At 50.6% G+C, this 18,168-nt stretch overlaps 3 protein-coding genes across 15 annotated transcripts in view; 1 reads left to right on the forward strand and 2 right to left on the reverse strand.

Annotated features, from left to right (window-relative positions):
• The window catches only part of LOC104066834 (WD repeat-containing protein 5), a 33,961-nt gene extending 17,728 nt beyond the window's left edge, over positions 1-16,233 (reverse strand). Inside the window, exon 1 of the mRNA XM_054083828.1 lies at positions 16,022-16,233. Within this exon, the coding sequence (XP_053939803.1) occupies positions 16,022-16,218 (197 nt within the window). The 5' untranslated portion in view covers positions 16,219-16,233. The remainder of the gene's footprint in view (positions 1-16,021) is intronic.
• On the forward strand, positions 51-13,121 carry LOC128854072 (uncharacterized WD repeat-containing protein all2124-like). 4 transcript variants are annotated; one of them, XM_054083838.1, is made up of 6 exons: positions 51-140; positions 1,047-1,196; positions 4,594-4,752; positions 5,511-5,584; positions 6,071-6,154; positions 8,910-13,121. In XM_054083838.1, exons 3-6 carry the CDS (start codon positions 4,704-4,706, stop codon positions 9,432-9,434), a joined length of 732 nt encoding a protein of 243 aa, XP_053939813.1. In that variant the 5' UTR covers positions 51-140; positions 1,047-1,196; positions 4,594-4,703; the 3' UTR covers positions 9,435-13,121. The 4 variants fall into 4 exon arrangements, with proteins under 4 accessions (XP_053939813.1, XP_053939814.1, XP_053939812.1 ...); XM_054083839.1 differs by lacking the exons at positions 51-140; positions 1,047-1,196 and adding an exon at positions 3,139-3,285; XM_054083837.1 differs by lacking the exons at positions 51-140; positions 1,047-1,196 and adding an exon at positions 3,314-3,867.
• Positions 6,190-16,015, reverse strand: LOC128854073 (transducin beta-like protein 3). 10 transcript variants are annotated; one of them, XR_008452965.1, is made up of 6 exons: positions 15,441-16,001; positions 14,558-14,716; positions 13,727-13,800; positions 13,157-13,240; positions 7,050-10,681; positions 6,190-6,603 (listed from the first exon to the last, which is right to left on the reverse strand). XR_008452965.1 is itself a non-coding variant. In XM_054083840.1 (4 exons), exons 1-4 carry the CDS (start codon positions 14,604-14,606, stop codon positions 6,268-6,270), a joined length of 543 nt encoding a protein of 180 aa, XP_053939815.1. In that variant the 5' UTR covers positions 14,607-16,015; the 3' UTR covers positions 6,190-6,267. The 10 variants fall into 10 exon arrangements, 1 of the variants encoding a protein (XP_053939815.1); XR_008452973.1 differs by having other exon boundaries at positions 7,050-10,882; positions 14,558-16,003; XR_008452969.1 differs by having other exon boundaries at positions 7,050-11,694; positions 13,157-13,575; positions 14,558-16,002.
• Positions 16,234-18,168: the final 1,935 nt, after the last annotated feature.

Genomic DNA, 18,168 nt, shown 5'->3' on the forward strand with positions numbered 1-18,168 from the left:
GGGCGTCTTAAAGGACGGGCATCTTAAAGGGAGGGCTTAGCGGTGGTGGGCGAGGCCTATTCTGGGGGAGAGGCTTCCGCTAATGCCTTTGTGCCTCCACACCCGCACGGCGACAGGAGCCTCCGCGCTGACCCGGGACGGTGAGGCCTTGGGCTGACCACCTCGCTCTGGGCGGCTCTGTGGTGTAGAACGAGTCCCACCGGGGGCCCATCCAGCCCTGTGTGACATCCCTGAGCACTGCAGAGCCGACCGCGGCTCTCTGGGGAATGGTCATTGAGGGCAGCAGAGGCGGGGCTCTGCCGGGCCTTTGGTGTACAGGGGGGCTCCGCATATATGTGTGTATAAAACACCTTATCTATACTGAATAAGACAGCTCTGAAACCTGAAAGCTGTAGCCTCAGCTGCAAGTTAATCGTCATCCTAAACAACCCCTTAGTCTCTAAGTGTCCTGAATTTTTTTAAACGAGTTTAAAGTATGATAAACTCTATTTGGCACAGTACTCGGTCACATGCTGGATCAGGTTAACAGCACGGCCCTCGCAGAAAAAGGCAGCTCAGCGAGTAAAGACATTTCTTTGTGACTGCACAATATGAGTACCTGAGGATTTGCACAGACAGGCCATTGTCTTTGGATGAGATTTAACTTGTTGGCTATGAGTCATCTGTGAGGGTCAGTCTTACTCCCCCAACCATGCCGCCACAGCTGGGATCAGCAGGATGTGGTATCTGTCCAAGTTCCCGCTCTGGAAAAGAGTGGGTCTTGGCAGGCTTCTCCCTCACAAAATCTTTCATTCCGTTTGGTTCAAAATAGCCTGAACTTGGTGACCTGCCAAGTACACTGGAAAAGACACCTGTCTGAGCTTTGCTGGGGGAAGAGCAGTTTCCCATAATGATGAAAGGGAAATAAAAATCCAGGAGTGGCTCAGATTCTATGGAAGTGACTGCATTCAGTGGTGCTGGGATCCCTTTGGATGACTTTAAGGTTGTCAGAAAGAGAGTTGAGGCCATGGGTCCTGCTATGACTGACGTGAACAATTTTATCACAGGTTCCGCTGAGACCAGAACTAATCCAGTCCTGCAGGTTTGATCCAAAGGACATTCATGCTTATGGAAAAGCTCCCACTAACTTCAGTACATGCTGGATCTGCTCTTTAAACCTGACTGCTGCAAACAAGCTCGTGCTTACGTTTGCTAGGGTGAGTAATAAGGCACTAAGCCTCCAAGCTGTATAAGCCCGTGTTTGTATTTTGACACAATTAGCAATCTCAGTTAGGGCTTTTATTTGCTTGGGACTCTCAGCAGACAGAGGAAGCGCAGAACAGACTGACTGTGTGTTACATGCTGCTCAAGAAACAGAGGAAAGAACTCATGAGAGACCTGCTGCATCTTTTGGGCTTTTAAAGAGCAGCTGATCTCTGACATATAGCTGTTTCTGTGTAGTTGCTAATATGCTGCTCTGTTTTTTTCCTAAATCCCAGATACATCGCATTCATATGTTTCTTCCGGGATTTAAAAACAAACACTGATCCTTTTCCAAGCTGATATTTCTACCTCCTCCATTACAGTCTGAACGCTTGCATCACTGCCAACATTTGTTCATTTAAAACTAGGAAATCTTACCGCAATGGAGAGGAGGTACGATCGGATTCATTCTGCCCTGGGAGGGATGTGTACAAACACTTAGCCTGGGCACAAGGGACCTATGGAAGTTGGAGAACTTCTTTCAGAACACGATCATTGAACACTGCGTGTATAGAGCTCCATGTCAGTAAGACTTGTTAAGAAGCAGTCCATGATTTTGAAAAGAAGGTAGGGCTTCGTGCAGTATTTGTGTCCAGCAATGTTCTGCAGTGTATCATTCAAAGCAGATTCCCCCAAGTGCAAGTCACAGCCAAGTTAATGCATCAAGGCTGCTGATTTGAGTGCCCCAGACACAGTCACACAGTCTGACTGCCAGACGTGATGACAGCCTGCCTCTCCCAACCACTTCAACTGGAGCAGCAGGTTCTTAGCACTTGTGTGAATCAGGAGCTTCGGCTTTGGCTGGTGCAAATGGTTACAACGCCAATAAACATACAGTTCATTATGATTAACATTATGATTAACATTATGATTTGTAAGAGGGCAGGAGGAAAAGTAAGAAAGCACACAGGAATCCATCAGGGCTTTAGCCAGCTGAAATCTAGCATGTTCTAGTGTTTGTTAGTGTAAACTGCCAACTCAGTAGCACACGCTATTCACAAGCTTGCTTACCTGTGCAAACTGCTATGTTAGGAGCAGGTGCTAGGTCTCTACATCACACTGAATGTGTAACAAAACCATTTACATGCAGCTAATTTCCAAAGTAATATATTTACTGTGGCCAAAGATAGTAAGGCTATGTAGCCTTACTGGCTTGGTAGCTTCTTTTCACTTCTCAGACTCTGTGGTCATGTCCCTTCTCTCCCACAACAGTTAGGCCTTCGCTCTGCCTCTTGTCATACTTACAAATCTTAGCCCACTGCATCCCACCTTCCAGCTCCTCCAAGTCATGCTTCTTGCTACATCCCGGTAAAAGTCAGGATATTTTGTGTGCTCTTCATCCTCATCCTCTCCACTGCACAGGAAGCTATTCGTCTCTCTGTTTTGAGAGCCACCAATCTGACAGGACATTCTTTAAATCCACTCTGGACCCTCCATTGGATATTGGCTGTCTCCAGCGGAAGCCACGCCCCCACCACAGGCCACGCCCCCACCTCTAAGCCCTCCCTTTAAGACGCCCACCCTTTGAGCCCCCGCAAACTGACGTCACCCTCGCGCCTTAGGCCACGCCTACTAAGCAGCCCGCTTACTCGTTAAGCCACGCCTCCCTTAATACCGCCCCTTGAAGTGCCCGCCCGCCTCATTAAGGCCCCTCCCCTGGGCGTCACCCCACGCGCAGCCCCGCCCACTCGTCAGTGACCCGCCCCCTTAAAGACACCGACCACTGATTTAGCGCCCTGCCCGCCCCCTTCACCCCCCGCGCGCGGTCGTCCATTTTTTGTCTCTCGCCTCGCGCCGTAGCGCTCCCGGGAGAGAGCGGCATTGTGCGGGCTGCGGCCAGCACCGCGCATGCGCTGTCCCGCATTCCACCCCGCCTGGCGATCCCGGAGCTGCTGTTGCCAGCACCACCGCGTTCCCCTCCCGCCTTTCCCCTCCCGCGGCTGCGCTCCTCCTCCTCCTCCTCCTCCTCGCCGCCGCGGAGGAGGCGCTGCCGTCTCCAGCCCCCCTCTTCCCCCTCCCTTTTTTTCCCCCCTTCTCCCCGCGGTAAGTCACCCGCCGCTCCCCGGGCTGCGCGCGAACTCTCCTCCTCCCTTACCCCCTCGGTTCTCGTTTGGGCTCGTCCGCTCCCCCCTTTCCCTGCGCGCGGGGACCCTCAGGCCGGCGCGTACCATTCGCGGGCGGGGGGACATCCTTCACTAGGAGCGTGGTGAGGCAGTAGAACAGGTTGCCCAGAGAAGTGAGGGCTGCCCCATCCCTGGAGGTGTTGGAGGCCGCGTTGAATGGGGCCTTGAGCAACCTGGTGTAGTAAGAGGTGTTGCTGCCCATGGCGGGGGGTTGGAACTGCATGGGCTTTTAAGGTCCCTTCCAATCCAAACCGTTCTGCGATTCTATGAAAGGGATCTGATCTGCATTAGGAAACCTTAATATCTTATTGTTGCCACCAGTGATTTATCCTCACTGTGGAGAGGGCATGTTAAAGCAACTGGTAGCACTTTGCTCCACAGCCTCCCTTCCCCTTCAGAGAAGGAGATGCTTAAAATGCCAGTAGGTGCTGGAAGACCAAATGCTCTTGCTTCCCAAACCTGCTGCCACCAGCAAACAGAACAGCAGTGGCGGTGGGATATGGTGAGTGCGGTTTGAAGGCAAACACGTGTGGTGTAAGCTGGCGGTTATTCTGTTATTAACCTGAAATGTAGCTGAGCTGCGATGGAGATTGTTCCGTCTGCAGTATCAGCCCAGATTGGCACAGCGCTTTGTCAGGTTTGGTTACAGAAAGCGAGACCGGCAAGGCTCACGCAAGGCCAGCGTTCAGTTGAGCAAAAGTCTCGGCAGAGATGGCTATGATTTGATATTCAAACCAGTCAAGGGAAATAGGAGACTGAAATACTGGCATGCTGAGAGTAAAGGAATCTAGTGGGGTTTTAAACTTGGGAAATGCCTGTTCTTTTTGTGTTCATTGTGATCTTGTGTTCTGTACCTTAATAAATCAGGGAAAAAGGCCCTTGGGCTGTTCCTTCCGCCTTCTGTGCAAACTGTTGTATTTACTGTGTACTAGCTAGGTACTTCTTAGAAGCATTTTGGGGAATACGATAGGAAAGCTCTGCCACAACTAAATGATTTATTTCCTTCTGGAAGGGAATGGAGAAAAGCTTTTAAAGAAGTGATAGAAGGCCGTAGCTTGGGTTCTTAGTCTTGCGCACTAGTAGGTCAGAAGGGCAGAAATACTGCTGAGTTTCTGGACAGATAGAGAATGTGTGTTTTCTTCCTAACGTGCAGTTAGGTTACTCTCATTCTTCTCGCTGATGAGAATCTTTTTTGACAGCTAATGAGACTATTTTGTTTCTCTTGCAGGTTTTCATTTCGGTGCAGGTCTCCTCTTGGTGGCAAGCGCTGCCTTTTGAAGCCGCACGTTCATTCTTCCCCTTCAAGCACCGTAAGTCTCGTTCGCCAGCCTCAGAACCATGGCAACAGAAGAAAAGAAGCCAGATGCAGAATCCACCAAAACACAAGGTGTGTGTGGAGCTCCGAACAATATCCGTGTAAATACGCATGGCAGCTACCTGCATATTCAACAGGCAAACCGGAATTAGAGGCTTGAATTCTAATGTAGATTTAGAACTTCTCCAGATTTCTGCTTCTGCTGTTTTCTTGAGCTGAATATGTGCTGAGCACTTTATGGGAGAAGCGGATGGAGTATGGCCTCTTTTGTCATGCTGGTTTTTTTTTGGTTTAGTGGAAGTTCTTGCTAATGAAATGCTTCTGTCACTTTGAGCATTAGCAAGGCAGTTTGTTTGTATCCTTGGAATGCCTAGAAGTGACCGGAGAATTGTCGAACCTGTGATCGTAGTTGTGAAGTGGGGAGGCAGTCATTATTCAGATTCTTTAAAGCCCGCAGATGCAGTCAAGTTTGTGGTGTAATTTTTGTTCTCTTTAGGCAAAAGCATTTCAGCATTCATATGGAATGGTTCTACTTTTACCACTGGTGACCTAAACCAAAAGTAGAAACCCAAGTTGTTGTCAGGGAAGGCTAAAGCGGCTGGAGACTCTGTGCATTCCAGGCAGTTTATGTAATCTCAGCTGCTGCAGCTTGGCGTGCACAAAACTGTTCTTTACTGATTCCATCTTACCCTATACACTTAGGTCTACTTGGGGAAGGAGAACTGCCCAGGGTTTGCAGACAGAGTTAACAGATATTTCTTTCCAGCCTGAAGGGACAGCTGTATCCGTAAGCGCTTGATAATCTCTTAACTAGCATGTTTCTTTTCCAGCTGCTGACAAACTCATTAAAATTTGGGGCGCATACGACGGCAAGTTTGAAAAAACAATATCTGGTCATAAACTGGTAAGTGTGAAGAGATTTCTGTGTGCTTGAATGCAAATCTGCTTGGAATGAATTTTGCTTGCTTTTCCTCATCCAGAAATTTCCGTTCTTGGTTAGACTTGTGTAGAGGGCTTGTTCTTTGGTCTCGTTTTGTACTTTGTTGTTTATACAGCCCTGCACAACAGTCTGGGACTGGAATTGCTGAAGTAATACCGAGTCAGGCTGGAAATATGGGTGAAGCACAGGCTGATAGTGGAATGCTTGTGTGCACGCTGCCTCGCCATTTTCTTGAGTCCCCCCATTTCAGAAACACCAACCTCAGGCACGATGCAGTTCGTTCTTGGGTGAAAATCCCTGTAAGCTGTAACGCCCTGTCCTTTTCCGTCTTTCCTTTGTATATGGGGCAGAATGGCTTGCCTTTTAAGGAGACTGAATTTTTCTTGAACACCTTGCGTGCCTCGAATAGGTCCATCATTAAACCACCTTGTGCATTTCTTCAATCTTCAGTTTGACGAAAGCGTGAGGATATGGGATGTGAAAACAGGGAAGTGCCTCAAGACGTTGCCTGCTCATTCTGACCCAGTTTCAGCCGTAAGTCCCTTCTGATAAATAAAAGCAGTAATGTGCAAATCTCATTCGTTTAGTAGGTAAAAGGAGTTAGGAAAACAGCAACATCCATTCAAATACAGGAAAACCAGAGCTGTTCAACTCTGTTCCTTGTGGTCATCCTTCTTGGTGATGGAGCCGTGCTGCTTGCTGCAGCTATCAAAGTTACGCTTCATTTTTCTGATTATCCATCCCACGAGAGTGAGCAGGACCAGGACTCCTGCAGCAACCCAAAGCTTATGCACAGAAAGGAACGAGGCTTCCTCTGCAGCCCTGATCCGTTCACTCTCCTCCAGCAGCTGAATCATCTTCTGCAGTTCCTCTTCATACTGCTTCATCCGCTTATCCATGTCGGCATCAGTGTGCTCATCGCGGTTCTGGCCATGCTGGCCAGCCAACAGAGCCAGGATGAGGGCAGTTAAGAGCGGCATCGCCTGGAGGAGGTGGGCAGAATTGGGGTTGATCAGGGTTTGTGAGCACTGCAGGGATGGGAGCCATGGGCTGTCCCAGCACAGTGTACAAGGACTGGTGTCCGCAGGCTTGAAGGGGCCGCAGGCCCTGGTGAAGACAGCATGGGGCCCATCCTGCCCTGATGGCCAGCCCCTGGCTGGGCTTCGCCCTGTGAAAGGGCGAGGGACGCTCAAGTAGTCTCCTGAGGCCCCATCCCTGCCACACAACAGCATCCCGTGGAGCCACTAGCACCCACCATATCCCCGCAGCCTCTCTGGGCACCTACCACCCCTGGGAGCCCCGAACAGCTCTGCCCTGAGCCCTGAGGTTGGCACCGTACCCTGCCCGGAGACTCTCCCTCTGGATTAGAAACCCCTTGGGCACCTGCCCCATCCTCATCCATCCCAGCCTTCCTCTTACCTTCACTCACCCAAATCAAATGGCAGTGGGGCTTCGTGGTGGTGGTGTACTTGGGGGCAGCCCCCATTGTGACCTCACCAGAGCAGCATCACTGCTTACCAATCCCCAGGCCCTGATGGGATGCACCCATCGTTCTGGGGGTTTTCTTGTTATTATTTATTATAATAATAATAATATAATTAATTATAAAAATATAATTATTTATAAGAATAAAATTATAATAAATAATATAATTATTATTATAAAAATAAAATATAACAAGAATAAATACACTGTTGGACAGGATCTGTCTGGCTTCAAGAAACCCCCCAGCACGGATCAGTTGATAAAGGCAGATGTGCTGGAGCTTGTCGGCCACAGGCCCTGGGAGGGCGGGAGATAAGAACTTTTAACATAGATTGCTGGCTTGATCGCCGGTACTTGTTGTTGAATGGCAGGAAACTGTCGTTAAGTGAGTTACATGGGGGAGAGGCTATGCTCGTGTCTCTATAGAAAATGGCCCCCGATGGATCCCGGCAAAGAATGTGCGACCCTTCCGTGAGTCCTTACAGCAACTATCTGGTGAAAACCTCAATCATCCTCGGGACCAGTCCCCCGAACAACCATTTGAAGAACTCACGGAGGAAGATCGGGCTGAACACTGGAAGCTTGGAAAAACTGTATGAACCAGGGCAGAGAAACACCTGTCGCTGGAATCATTTGCGCTTTATGTAGATCTTGTGAACCTTGGGTTTTGTGTGTATGTTAAGACTGTTTAGAAAAAGAAATCGATACTGTACGACTCTTTATTGATTACAGGGCAGAACAGGATCGATACTTCACTGAGAGCGTTAGCTGGGCTAGTTTAGTGCAAAGAAGGGCCCGGGAAGTTATTGTTTGTGACCTAGAGTGTAGTACGACAAATTTGGTACCCGCTATATGGGCTGTCCTTAAACAAGACTGGAATCCGACCACTCGGAATCTATTCATGCGAGCATTCAACAGCTTAAGGCTGGAGTCTCCAAATTACAACAGAGTGATAGTTGGGACTGGTTAGATAAACTCTTTGAAGGATGGGGACTTTCAGGGTGGTTGAGAAGCCTTGTAAAAATGGTCGTATATGCTTTAGGTGTTTTTATTTTATTACTATGTTTCCAAAGGTTGGTAGCGCGATCTATGAAAGAGATTACATAAGAGACCACAGAGGCTAATCAAAAGGCCTTTGGTGGGATTAGGGTGCTCCTCTGAGTTTGAGGAGAAGGAAGAAGAAATAGTAAAAAGCTGCTGCTGTAGTTTTTTTTAATAGAAAAACTTAAGGTATTTCAGAACAGGCAGTTTGTTGTATCTTGTCTGTAAAGCTTATATGACAAAATCAATTCGGAAATTCATTTAAAGATTGCAAATATTTTTATTGTATCTTGCAATAAAAAGGCAGCTTGCGTATCACAGAGCCATAGAATGGTGAGAGTTGAAAAGACGCTCTGGAGCTCATTCAGCCCAACCTCGATGCCAAAGAAGGGTCACCTTGAACAGGTTGCATAGGATCGTGTCCCAGCAGGTTTTGGGTATCTCCAGAGGAAATTCCACGTATTTCCTGGTTCCAGTGAATGGAACTTCCCTTGCTCCAGTTGGTGCCATTGCTCCTTTCCCCCTCCAGTCGTTCAACACTGTTGAAAAGTCCCTCGCCCTTTCACAGGGCGAAGCCCAGCCAGGGGCTGTCCATCAGGGCAGCGTGGGCAGGATGGGCCCCATGCTGTCTTCAGCCAGGGCCTGCGGCCCCTTCAAGCCTGCGGACACCAGTCCTTGTACACTGTGCTGGGACAGCCCATGGCTCCCATCCCTGCAGTGCTCACAAACCCTGATCAACCCCAATTCTGCCCACCTCCTCCAGGCGATGCCGCTCTTAACTGCCCTCATCCTGGCTCTGTTGGCTGGCCAGCATGGCCAGAACAGCGATGAGCACACTGATGCCGACATGGATAAGCGGATGAAGCAGTATGAAGAGGAACTGCAGAAGATGATTCAGCTGCTGGACGAGAGTGAACGGATCAGGGCTGCATTGGAAGCCTCGCTCCTTTCTGTGCATAAGCTTTGGGGTGATGCAGGAGTCCTGGTCCTGCTCACTCTCGTGGGATGGATAGTCAGAAAAATGAAGCGTAACTTTGATAGCTGCAGCAAGCAGCACGGCTCCATCACCAAGAAGGACGACCACAAGGAGGAGGAGGACCTCAACAGTGCAGAAGGAGATGTCAGGTCTTTGGCTGCGTCCACCCTTTTGACAAGGCAGGGCCTGCTGAGCACACACAACATGATGAAAGAACTGGTGGATGACCTCCTTGGTGTCTGCAGAGTGATCTGCAAGAGCACTTCCATGCCGCAGATGTGCCTAGCCACCGAGATGGATGGTGTTATGTAAAGATGGCAATAAATCAGTAATCACCTGTCCTGTGAAGGTCAGCGCAACACTTTGTTGGGGAATGTGGGCAGGTAGCAGGTTGCTGCCTGCTCAGATGCAGAAGGAGGGCAACAGTGCTGGCTCAGGGTTAACTTGATGTCCACCTGTACTTTCCATCCTTCCTTTTGAAGACTAGAGTGATATTAGCTCTTCTCCAGTCCTCAGGCACCTCTCCTGTTCTCCATCCTTCAAAGATGATGGAGAGCAGCTTAACAATAACATCTGCCAGCTCCCTCAGCACTCATGGGTGCATCTCATCAGGGCCCAGGGATTGGTAAGCGGTGATGCTGCTCTGGTGAGGTCACAATGGGGGCTGCCCCCAAGTACACCACCACCACGAAGCCCCACTGCCATTTGATTTGGGTGAGTGAAGGTAAGAGGAAGGCTGGGATGGATGAGGATGGGGCAGGTGCCCAAAGGGTTTCTAATCCAGAGGAAGAGTCTCCGGGCAGGGTACGGTGCCATCCTCAGGGCTGAGGGCAGAGATGTTCGGGCTCCTAGGGGTGGCAGGTGCCCAGAGAGGCTGCGGGGATATGGTGGGTGCTAGTGGCTCCATGGGATGCTGTTGTGTGGCAGGGATGAGGCCTCAGGAGACTACTTGAGTGTCCCTCGCCCTTTCACAGGGCGAAGCCCAGCCAGGGGCTGGCCATCAGGGCAGGATGGGCCCCATGCTGCCTTCAGCCAGGGCCTGCGGCCCCTTCAAGCCTGCGGACACCAGTCCTTGTACACTGTGCTGGGACAGCCCATGGCTCCCATCCCTGCAGTGCTCACAAACCCTGATCAACCCCAATTCTGCCCACCTCCTCCAGGCGATGCCGCTCTTAACTGCCCTCATCCTGGCTCTGTTGGCTGGCCAGCATGGCCAGAACAGCGATGAGCACACTGATGCCGACACGGATAAGCGGATAAAGCAATATGAAGAGGAACTGCAGAAGATGATTCAGCTGCTGGACGAGAGTGAACGGATCAGGGCTGCATTGGAAGCCTCGCTCCTTTCTGTGCATAAGCTTTGGGTTGCTGCAGGAGTCCTGGTCCTGCTCACTCTCGTGGGACGGATAGTCAGAAAAATGAAGCGTAACTTTGATAGCTGCAGCAAGCAGCACGGCTCCATCACCAAGAAGGACGACCACAAGGAGGAGGAGGACCTCAACAGTGCAGAAGGAGATGTCAGGTCTTTGGCTGCGTCCACCCTTTTGACAAGGCAGGGCCTGCTGAGCACACACAACATGATGAAAGAACTGGTGGATGACCTCCTTGGTGTCTGCAGAGTGATCTGCAAGAGCACTTCCATGCCGCAGATGTGCCTAGCCACCGAGATGGATGGCACCCATGAAACCTGGTGTGTCCAGAACACCATCACGTACCGGCTGCTCGTGATCCTGCTGCCACCCCCTGGGCACGGTTTCAACCTGGAGAGAGACACCGCAGGGCAGCTACCAGAAAGGAAGTCCAACATTCATGTGCAACTGGAGTGTACGTGCTTGAGGGAACAGTTGCTGGGGGGTGGTTTGTGCTTCCTCCACCGCCCCAATGACGAGACGGAGAAGGATCAGTGCTCATATCTCCTACGCACCCTCTGCACAGATTCTTATTTGGATGTGGCGAAAACTGCCTGCTGGTTCCAAACGTTGCTGAGAACAGCCTGGTTGTTTCTGCCTCAGTCACACCACTGCCAATTAACAGTGCTGCCCTCCTCCCGCTCCTGCATATTCCAGCTGACGAGCACCTCCGCGATCAATACCTGCACTGAGATGATTCTTGCAGTGCAGGAAGGCAGCTCAGACACCTACGCAAACCTTTGGTAGGCAGAGGCCAGCTTTACCAGCAGCACAGCATGTCTGGAGAGCTGCAGTCTTGTCAAGATGCCACGTTTTGGATCCAGCAGAATCACAGTCCTGGTTGTCACAGGCTTTTCCACTCATATCTGATCCTGAGGAACTGCCTTCCTTTCATACTGGTGGGGCTCAGGGAACAATTTTGACCACTGGGAAAGCAAATCTGCTCATCTCGTGGACTGCCTGTGGAGTCCAGCCAGGAGATCCACTGCCTGCATCAGTGCTGAGACACTGATCTCAGCAAACAAAGCATGAAGATGAGACTGGTCAAGAGATCAGCATAAACAGAGCTCGCAGTACCTCCACCGGTGCGGTTGCTTGAAAGAGTTGATTCCCTTTTGGACTTGTGTTATGTAAAGATGGCAATAAATCAGTAATCCCCTGTCCTGTGAAGGTCAGCGCAACACTTTGTTGGGGAATGTGGGCAGGTAGCAGGTTGCTGCCTACTCAGATGCAGAAGGAGGGCAACAGTGTACTAACAGAATGGTAGGAAGATGGTAAAAGAGTGCTTAAGGAAGCCAGCGTTCAAAGCAATGACGCAGAATCCCTGTCACAATCAGTAGCGCATAGCAGACAGGGAGAAGAACCTCCCTCATGCTGCTGGCCACACTTTTCTTAATGCACCTCAGGATCCCCTTGGGCTTCTTGGCCACCGGGGCACACTGCTGGCTCAGGGTTAACTTGGATGTCCACCTGTACTTTCCATCCTTCCTTTTGAAGACTAGAGTGATATTAGCTCTTCTCCAGTCCTCAGGCACCTCTCCTGTTCTCCATCCTTCAAAGATGATGGAGAGCAGCTTAACAATAACATCTGCCAGCTCCCTCAGCACTCATGGGTGCATCCCATCAGGGCCCGGGGATTGTTAAGCGGTGATGCTGCTCTGGTGACGTCACAATGGGGGCTGCCCCCAAGTACACTGCCACCACGAAGCCCCACTGCCATTTGATTTGGGTGAGTGAAGGTAAGAGGAAGGCTGGGATGGATGAGGATGGGGCAGGTGCCCAAGGGGTTTCTAATCCAGAGGGAGAGTCTCCGGGCAGGGTACGGTGCCAACCTCAGGGCTCAGGGCAGAGCTGTTCGGGGCTCCCAGGGGTGGTAGGTGCCCAGAGAGGCTGCGGGGATATGGTGGGTGCTAGTGGCTCCACGGGATGCTGTTGTGTGGCAGGGATGGGGCCTCAGGAGACTACTTGAGCGTCCCTCGCCCTTTCACAGGGCGAAGCCCAGCCAGGGGCTGGCCATCAGGGCAGGATGGGCCCCATGCTGTCTTCAGCCAGGGCCTGCGGCCCCTTCAAGCCTGCGGACACCAGTCCTTGTACACTGTGCTGGGACAGCCCATGGCTCCCATCCCTGCAGTGCTCACAAACCCTGATCAACCCCAATTCTGCCCACCTCCTCCAGGCGATGCCGCTCTTAACTGCCCTCATCCTGGCTCTGTTGGCTGGCCAGCATGGCCAGAACCGCGATGAGCACACTGATGCCGACATGGATAAGCGGATGAAGCAGTATGAAGAGGAACTGCAGAAGATGATTCAGCTGCTGGAGGAGAGTGAACGGATCAGGGCTGCAGAGGAAGCCTCGTTCCTTTCTGTGCATAAGCTTTGGGTTGCTGCAGGAGTCCTGGTCCTGCTCACTCTCGTGGGATGGATAATCAGAAAAATGAAGCGTAACTTTGATAGCTGCAGCAAGCAGCACGGCTCCATCACCAAGAAGGATGACCACAAGGAACAGAGTTGAACAGCTCTGGTTTTCCTGTATTTGAATGGATGTTGCTGTTTTCCTAACTCCTTTTACCTACTAAACGAATGAGATTTGCACATTACTGCTTTCATTTATCAGAAGGGACTTACGGCTGAAACTGGGTCAGAATGAGCAGGCAACGTCTTGAGGCACTTCCCTGTTTTCACATCCCATATCCTCACGCTTTCGTCGAACTGAAGATTGAAGAAATGCACAAGGTGGTTTAATGATGGACCTATTCGAGGCACGCAAGGTGTTCAAGAAAAATTCAGTCTCCTTAAAAGGCAAGCCATTCTGCCCCATATACAAAGGAAAGACGGAAAAGGACAGGGCGTTACAGCTTACAGGGATTTTCACCCAAGAACGAACTGCATCGTGCCTGAGGTTGGTGTTTCTGAAATGGGGGGACTCAAGAAAATGGCGAGGCAGCGTGCACACAAGCATTCCACTATCAGCCTGTGCTTCACCCATATTTCCAGCCTGACTCGGTATTACTTCAGCAATTCCAGTCCCAGACTGTTGTGCAGGGCTGTATAAACAACAAAGTACAAAACGAGACCAAAGAACAAGCCCTCTACACAAGTCTAACCAAGAACGGAAATTTCTGGATGAGGAAAAGCAAGCAAAATTCATTCCAAGCAGATTTGCATTCAAGCGCACAGAAATCTCTTCACACTTACCAGTTTATGACCAGATATTGTTTTTTCAAACTTGCCGTCGTATGCGCCCCAAATTTTAATGAGTTTGTCAGCAGCTGGAAAAGAAACATGCTAGTTAAGAGATTATCAAGCGCTTACGGATACAGCTGTCCCTTCAGGCTGGAAAGAAATATCTGTTAACTCTGTCTGCAAACCCTGGGCAGTTCTCCTTCCCCAAGTAGACCTAAGTGTATAGGGTAAGATGGAATCAGTAAAGAACAGTTTTGTGCACGCCAAGCTGCAGCAGCTGAGATTACATAAACTGCCTGGAATGCACAGAGTCTCCAGCCGCTTTAGCCTTCCCTGACAACAACTTGGGTTTCTACTTTTGGTTTAGGTCACCAGTGGTAAAAGTAGAACCATTCCATATGAATGCTGAAATGCTTTTGCCTAAAGAGAACAAAAATTACACCACAAACTTGACTGCATCTGCGGGCTTTAAAGAATCTGAATAATGACTGCCTCCCCACTTCACAACTACGATCACAGGTTCGACAATTCTCCGGTCACTTCTAGGCATTCCAAGGATACAAACAAACTGCCTTGCTAATGCTCAAAGTGACAGAAGCATTTCATTAGCAAGAACTTCCACTAAACCAAAAAAAACCAGCATGACAAAAGAGGCCATACTCCATCCGCTTCTCCCATAAAGTGCTCAGCACATATTCAGCTCAAGAAAACAGCAGAAGCAGAAATCTGGAGAAGTTCTAAATCTACATTAGAATTCAAGCCTCTAATTCCGGTTTGCCTGTTGAATATGCAGGTAGCTGCCATGCGTATTTACACGGATATTGTTCGGAGCTCCACACACACCTTGTGTTTTGGTGGATTCTGCATCTGGCTTCTTTTCTTCTGTTGCCATGGTTCTGAGGCTGGCGAACGAGACTTACGGTGCTTGAAGGGGAAGAATGAACGTGCGGCTTCAAAAGGCAGCGCTTGCCACCAAGAGGAGACCTGCACCGAAATGAAAACCTGCAAGAGAAACAAAATAGTCTCATTAGCTGTCAAAAAAGATTCTCATCAGCGAGAAGAATGAGAGTAACCTAACTGCACGTTAGGAAGAAAACACACATTCTCTATCTGTCCAGAAACTCAGCAGTATTTCTGCCCTTCTGACCTACTAGTGCGCAAGACTAAGAACCCAAGCTACGGCCTTCTATCACTTCTTTAAAAGCTTTTCTCCATTCCCTTCCAGACAGAAATAAATCATTTTGTTGTGGCAGAGCTTTCCTATCGTATTCCCCAAAATACTTCCAAGAAGTACCTAGCTAGTACACAGTAAATACAACAGTTTGCACAGAAGGCGGAAGGAACAGCCCAAGGGCCTTTTTCCCTGATTTATTAAGGTACAGAACACAAGATCACAATGAACACAAAAATAACAGGCATTTCCCAAGTTTAAAACCCCACTAGATTCCTTTACTCTCAGCATGCCAGTATTTCAGTCTCCTATTTCCCTTGACTGGTTTGAATATCAAATCATAGCCATCTCTGCCGAGACTTTTGCTCAACTGAACACTGGCCTTGCGTGAGCCTTGCCAGTCTCGCTTTCTGTAACCAAACCTGACAAAGCGCTGTGCCAATCTGGGCTGATACTGCAGACGGAACAATCTCCATCGCAGCTCAGCTACATTTCAGGTTAATAACAGAATAACCTCCAGCTTACACCACATGTTTGCCTTCAAACCGCACTCACCATATCCCACCGCCACTGCTGTTCTGTTTGCTGGTGGCAGCAGGTTTGGGAAGCAAGAGCATTTGGTCTTCCAGCACCTACTGGCATTTTAAGCATCTCCTTCTCTGAAGGGGAAGGGAGGCTGTGGAGCAAAGTGCTACCAGTTGCTTTAACATGCCCTCTCCACAGTGAGGATAAATCACTGGTGGCAACAATAAGATATTAAGGTTTCCTAATGCAGATCAGATCCCTTTCATAGAATCGCAGAACGGTTTGGATTGGAAGGGACCTTAAAAGCCCATGCAGTTCCAACCCCCCGCCATGGGCAGCAACACCTCTTACTACACCAGGTTGCTCAAGGCCCCATTCAACGCGGCCTCCAACACCTCCAGGGATGGGGCAGCCCTCACTTCTCTGGGCAACCTGTTCCACTGCCTCGCCACGCTCCTAGTGAAGGATGTCCCCCGCCCGCGAATGGTACGCGCCGGCCTGAGGGTCCCCGCGCGCAGGGGAAGGGGGGAGCGGACGAGCCCAAACGAGAACCGAGGGGGTAAGGGAGGAGGAGAGTTCGCGCGCAGCCCGGGGAGCGGCGGGTGACTTACCGCGGGGAGAAGGGGGGAAAAAAGGGAGGGGGGAGAGGGGGGCTGGAGACGGCAGCGCCTCCTCCGCGGCGGCGAGGAGGAGGAGGAGGAGGAGGAGGAGCGCGGCCGCGGGAGGGGAAAGGCGGGGGGGCAACGCGGTGGTGCTGGCAACAGCGGCTCCGGGATCGCCAGGCGGGGTGGAATGCGGGACAGCGCATGCGCGGTGCTGGCCGCAGCCCGCACAATGCCGCTCTCTCCCGGGAGCGCTACGGCGCGAGGCGAGAGACAAAAAATGGACGACCGCGCGCGAGGGGTGAAGGGGGCGGGCAGGGCGCTAAATCAGTGGGCGGTGTCTTTAAGGGGGCGGGTCACTGACGAGTGGGCGGGGCTGCGTGTGGGGTGACGCCCAGGGGAGGGGCCTTAATAAGGCAGACGGGCACTTCAAGGGGCGGTATTAAGAAAGGCGTGGCTTAACGAGTAAGCGGGCTGCTTAGTAGGCGTGGCCTAAGGCGCGAGGGTGACGTTAGTTTGCGGGCGTCTTAAAGGGCGGGCGTCTTAAAGGGCGGGCGTGGCCTTGTGCCTTTGGCTAACGCCTTTGTGCCTCCACACACGCACCGCCCCGCGACAGGAGCCTCCGCTCTGACCCGGGACGGTGAGGCCTTGGGCTGACCACCTCCCTTTGGGCGGCTCTGTGGTGTGGAACGAGTCCCACCAGGGGCCCATCCAGCCCTGCGTCCCATTCGTCATCACACCGAGCGCTGGAGAGCTGGACGCAGCCCCGCTGTCGTGCCTTGAGGCTCTGTGAGGAGCAGCCAGGGCCCAGCCTGGCCTGTGCTGGGCAACGAGTCCGCCAGGGGCCCATCAGCCCTGTGTGACATCCCTGAGCACTGCAGAGCCGACCGCGGCTCTGTGGGGAATGGTCATTGAGGGCAGCAGAGGCGGGGCTCTGCCGGGCCTTTGGTGTGCAGGGGGGCTCCCTGAATTCTATTACTTATTCAGTATTCTATACTGAATAAGACAGCTCTGAAAGCTGTAGCCTCAGCTGCAAGTTAATCGTCATCCTAAACAACCCCTTAGTCTCTAAGTGTCCTGAATTTTTTTAGACGAGTTTAAAGTATGATAAACTCTATTTGGCACAGTACTCGGTCACATGTTAGATCAGGTTAACAGCACGGCCCTCGCAGAAAAAGGCAGCTCAGCGAGTAAAGACATTTCTTTGTGACTGCACAATATGAGTACCTGAGGATTTACACAGACAGGCCATTGTCTTTGGATGAGATTTAACTTGTTGGCTATGAGTCATCTGTGAGGGTCAGTCTTACTCCCCCAACCATGCCGCCACAGCTGGGATCAGCAGGATGTGGTATCTGTCCAAGTTCCCGCTCTGGAAAAGAGTGGGTCTTGGCAGGCTTCTCCCTCACAAAATCTTTCATTCCGTTTGGTTCAAAATAGCCTGAACTTGGTGACCTGCCAAGTACACTGGAAAAGACACCTGTCTGAGCTTTGCTGGGGGAAGAGCAGTTTCCCATAATGATGAAAGGGAAATAAAAATCCAGGAGTGGCTCAGATTCTATGGAAGTGACTGCATTCAGTGGTGCTGGGATCCCTTTGGATGACTTTAAGGTTGTCAGAAAGAGAGTTGAGGCCATGGGTCCTGCTATGACTGACGTGAACAATTTTATCACAGGTTCCGCTGAGACCAGAACTAATCCAGTCCTGCAGGTTTGATCCAAAGGACATTCATGCTTATGGAAAAGCTCCCACTAACTTCAGTACATGCTGGATCTGCTCTTTAAACCTGACTGCTGCAAACAAGCTCGTGCTTACGTTTGCTAGGGTGAGTAATAAGGCACTAAGCCTCCAAGCTGTATAAGCCCGTGTTTGTATTTTGACACAATTAGCAATCTCAGTTAGGGCTTTTATTTGCTTGGGACTCTCAGCAGACAGAGGAAGCGCAGAACAGACTGACTGTGTGTTACATGCTGCTCAAGAAACAGAGGAAAGAACTCATGAGAGACCTGCTGCATCTTTTGGGCTTTTAAAGAGCAGCTGATCTCTGACATATAGCTGTTTCTGTGTAGTTGCTAATATGCTGCTCTGTTTTTTCCTAAATCCCAGATACATCGCATTCATATGTTTCTTCTGGGATTTAAAAACAAACACTGATC

Source organism: Cuculus canorus, chromosome 19 (genome assembly GCF_017976375.1).
Source record: "Cuculus canorus isolate bCucCan1 chromosome 19, bCucCan1.pri, whole genome shotgun sequence".
Taxonomy (NCBI): domain Eukaryota; kingdom Metazoa; phylum Chordata; class Aves; order Cuculiformes; family Cuculidae; genus Cuculus; species Cuculus canorus.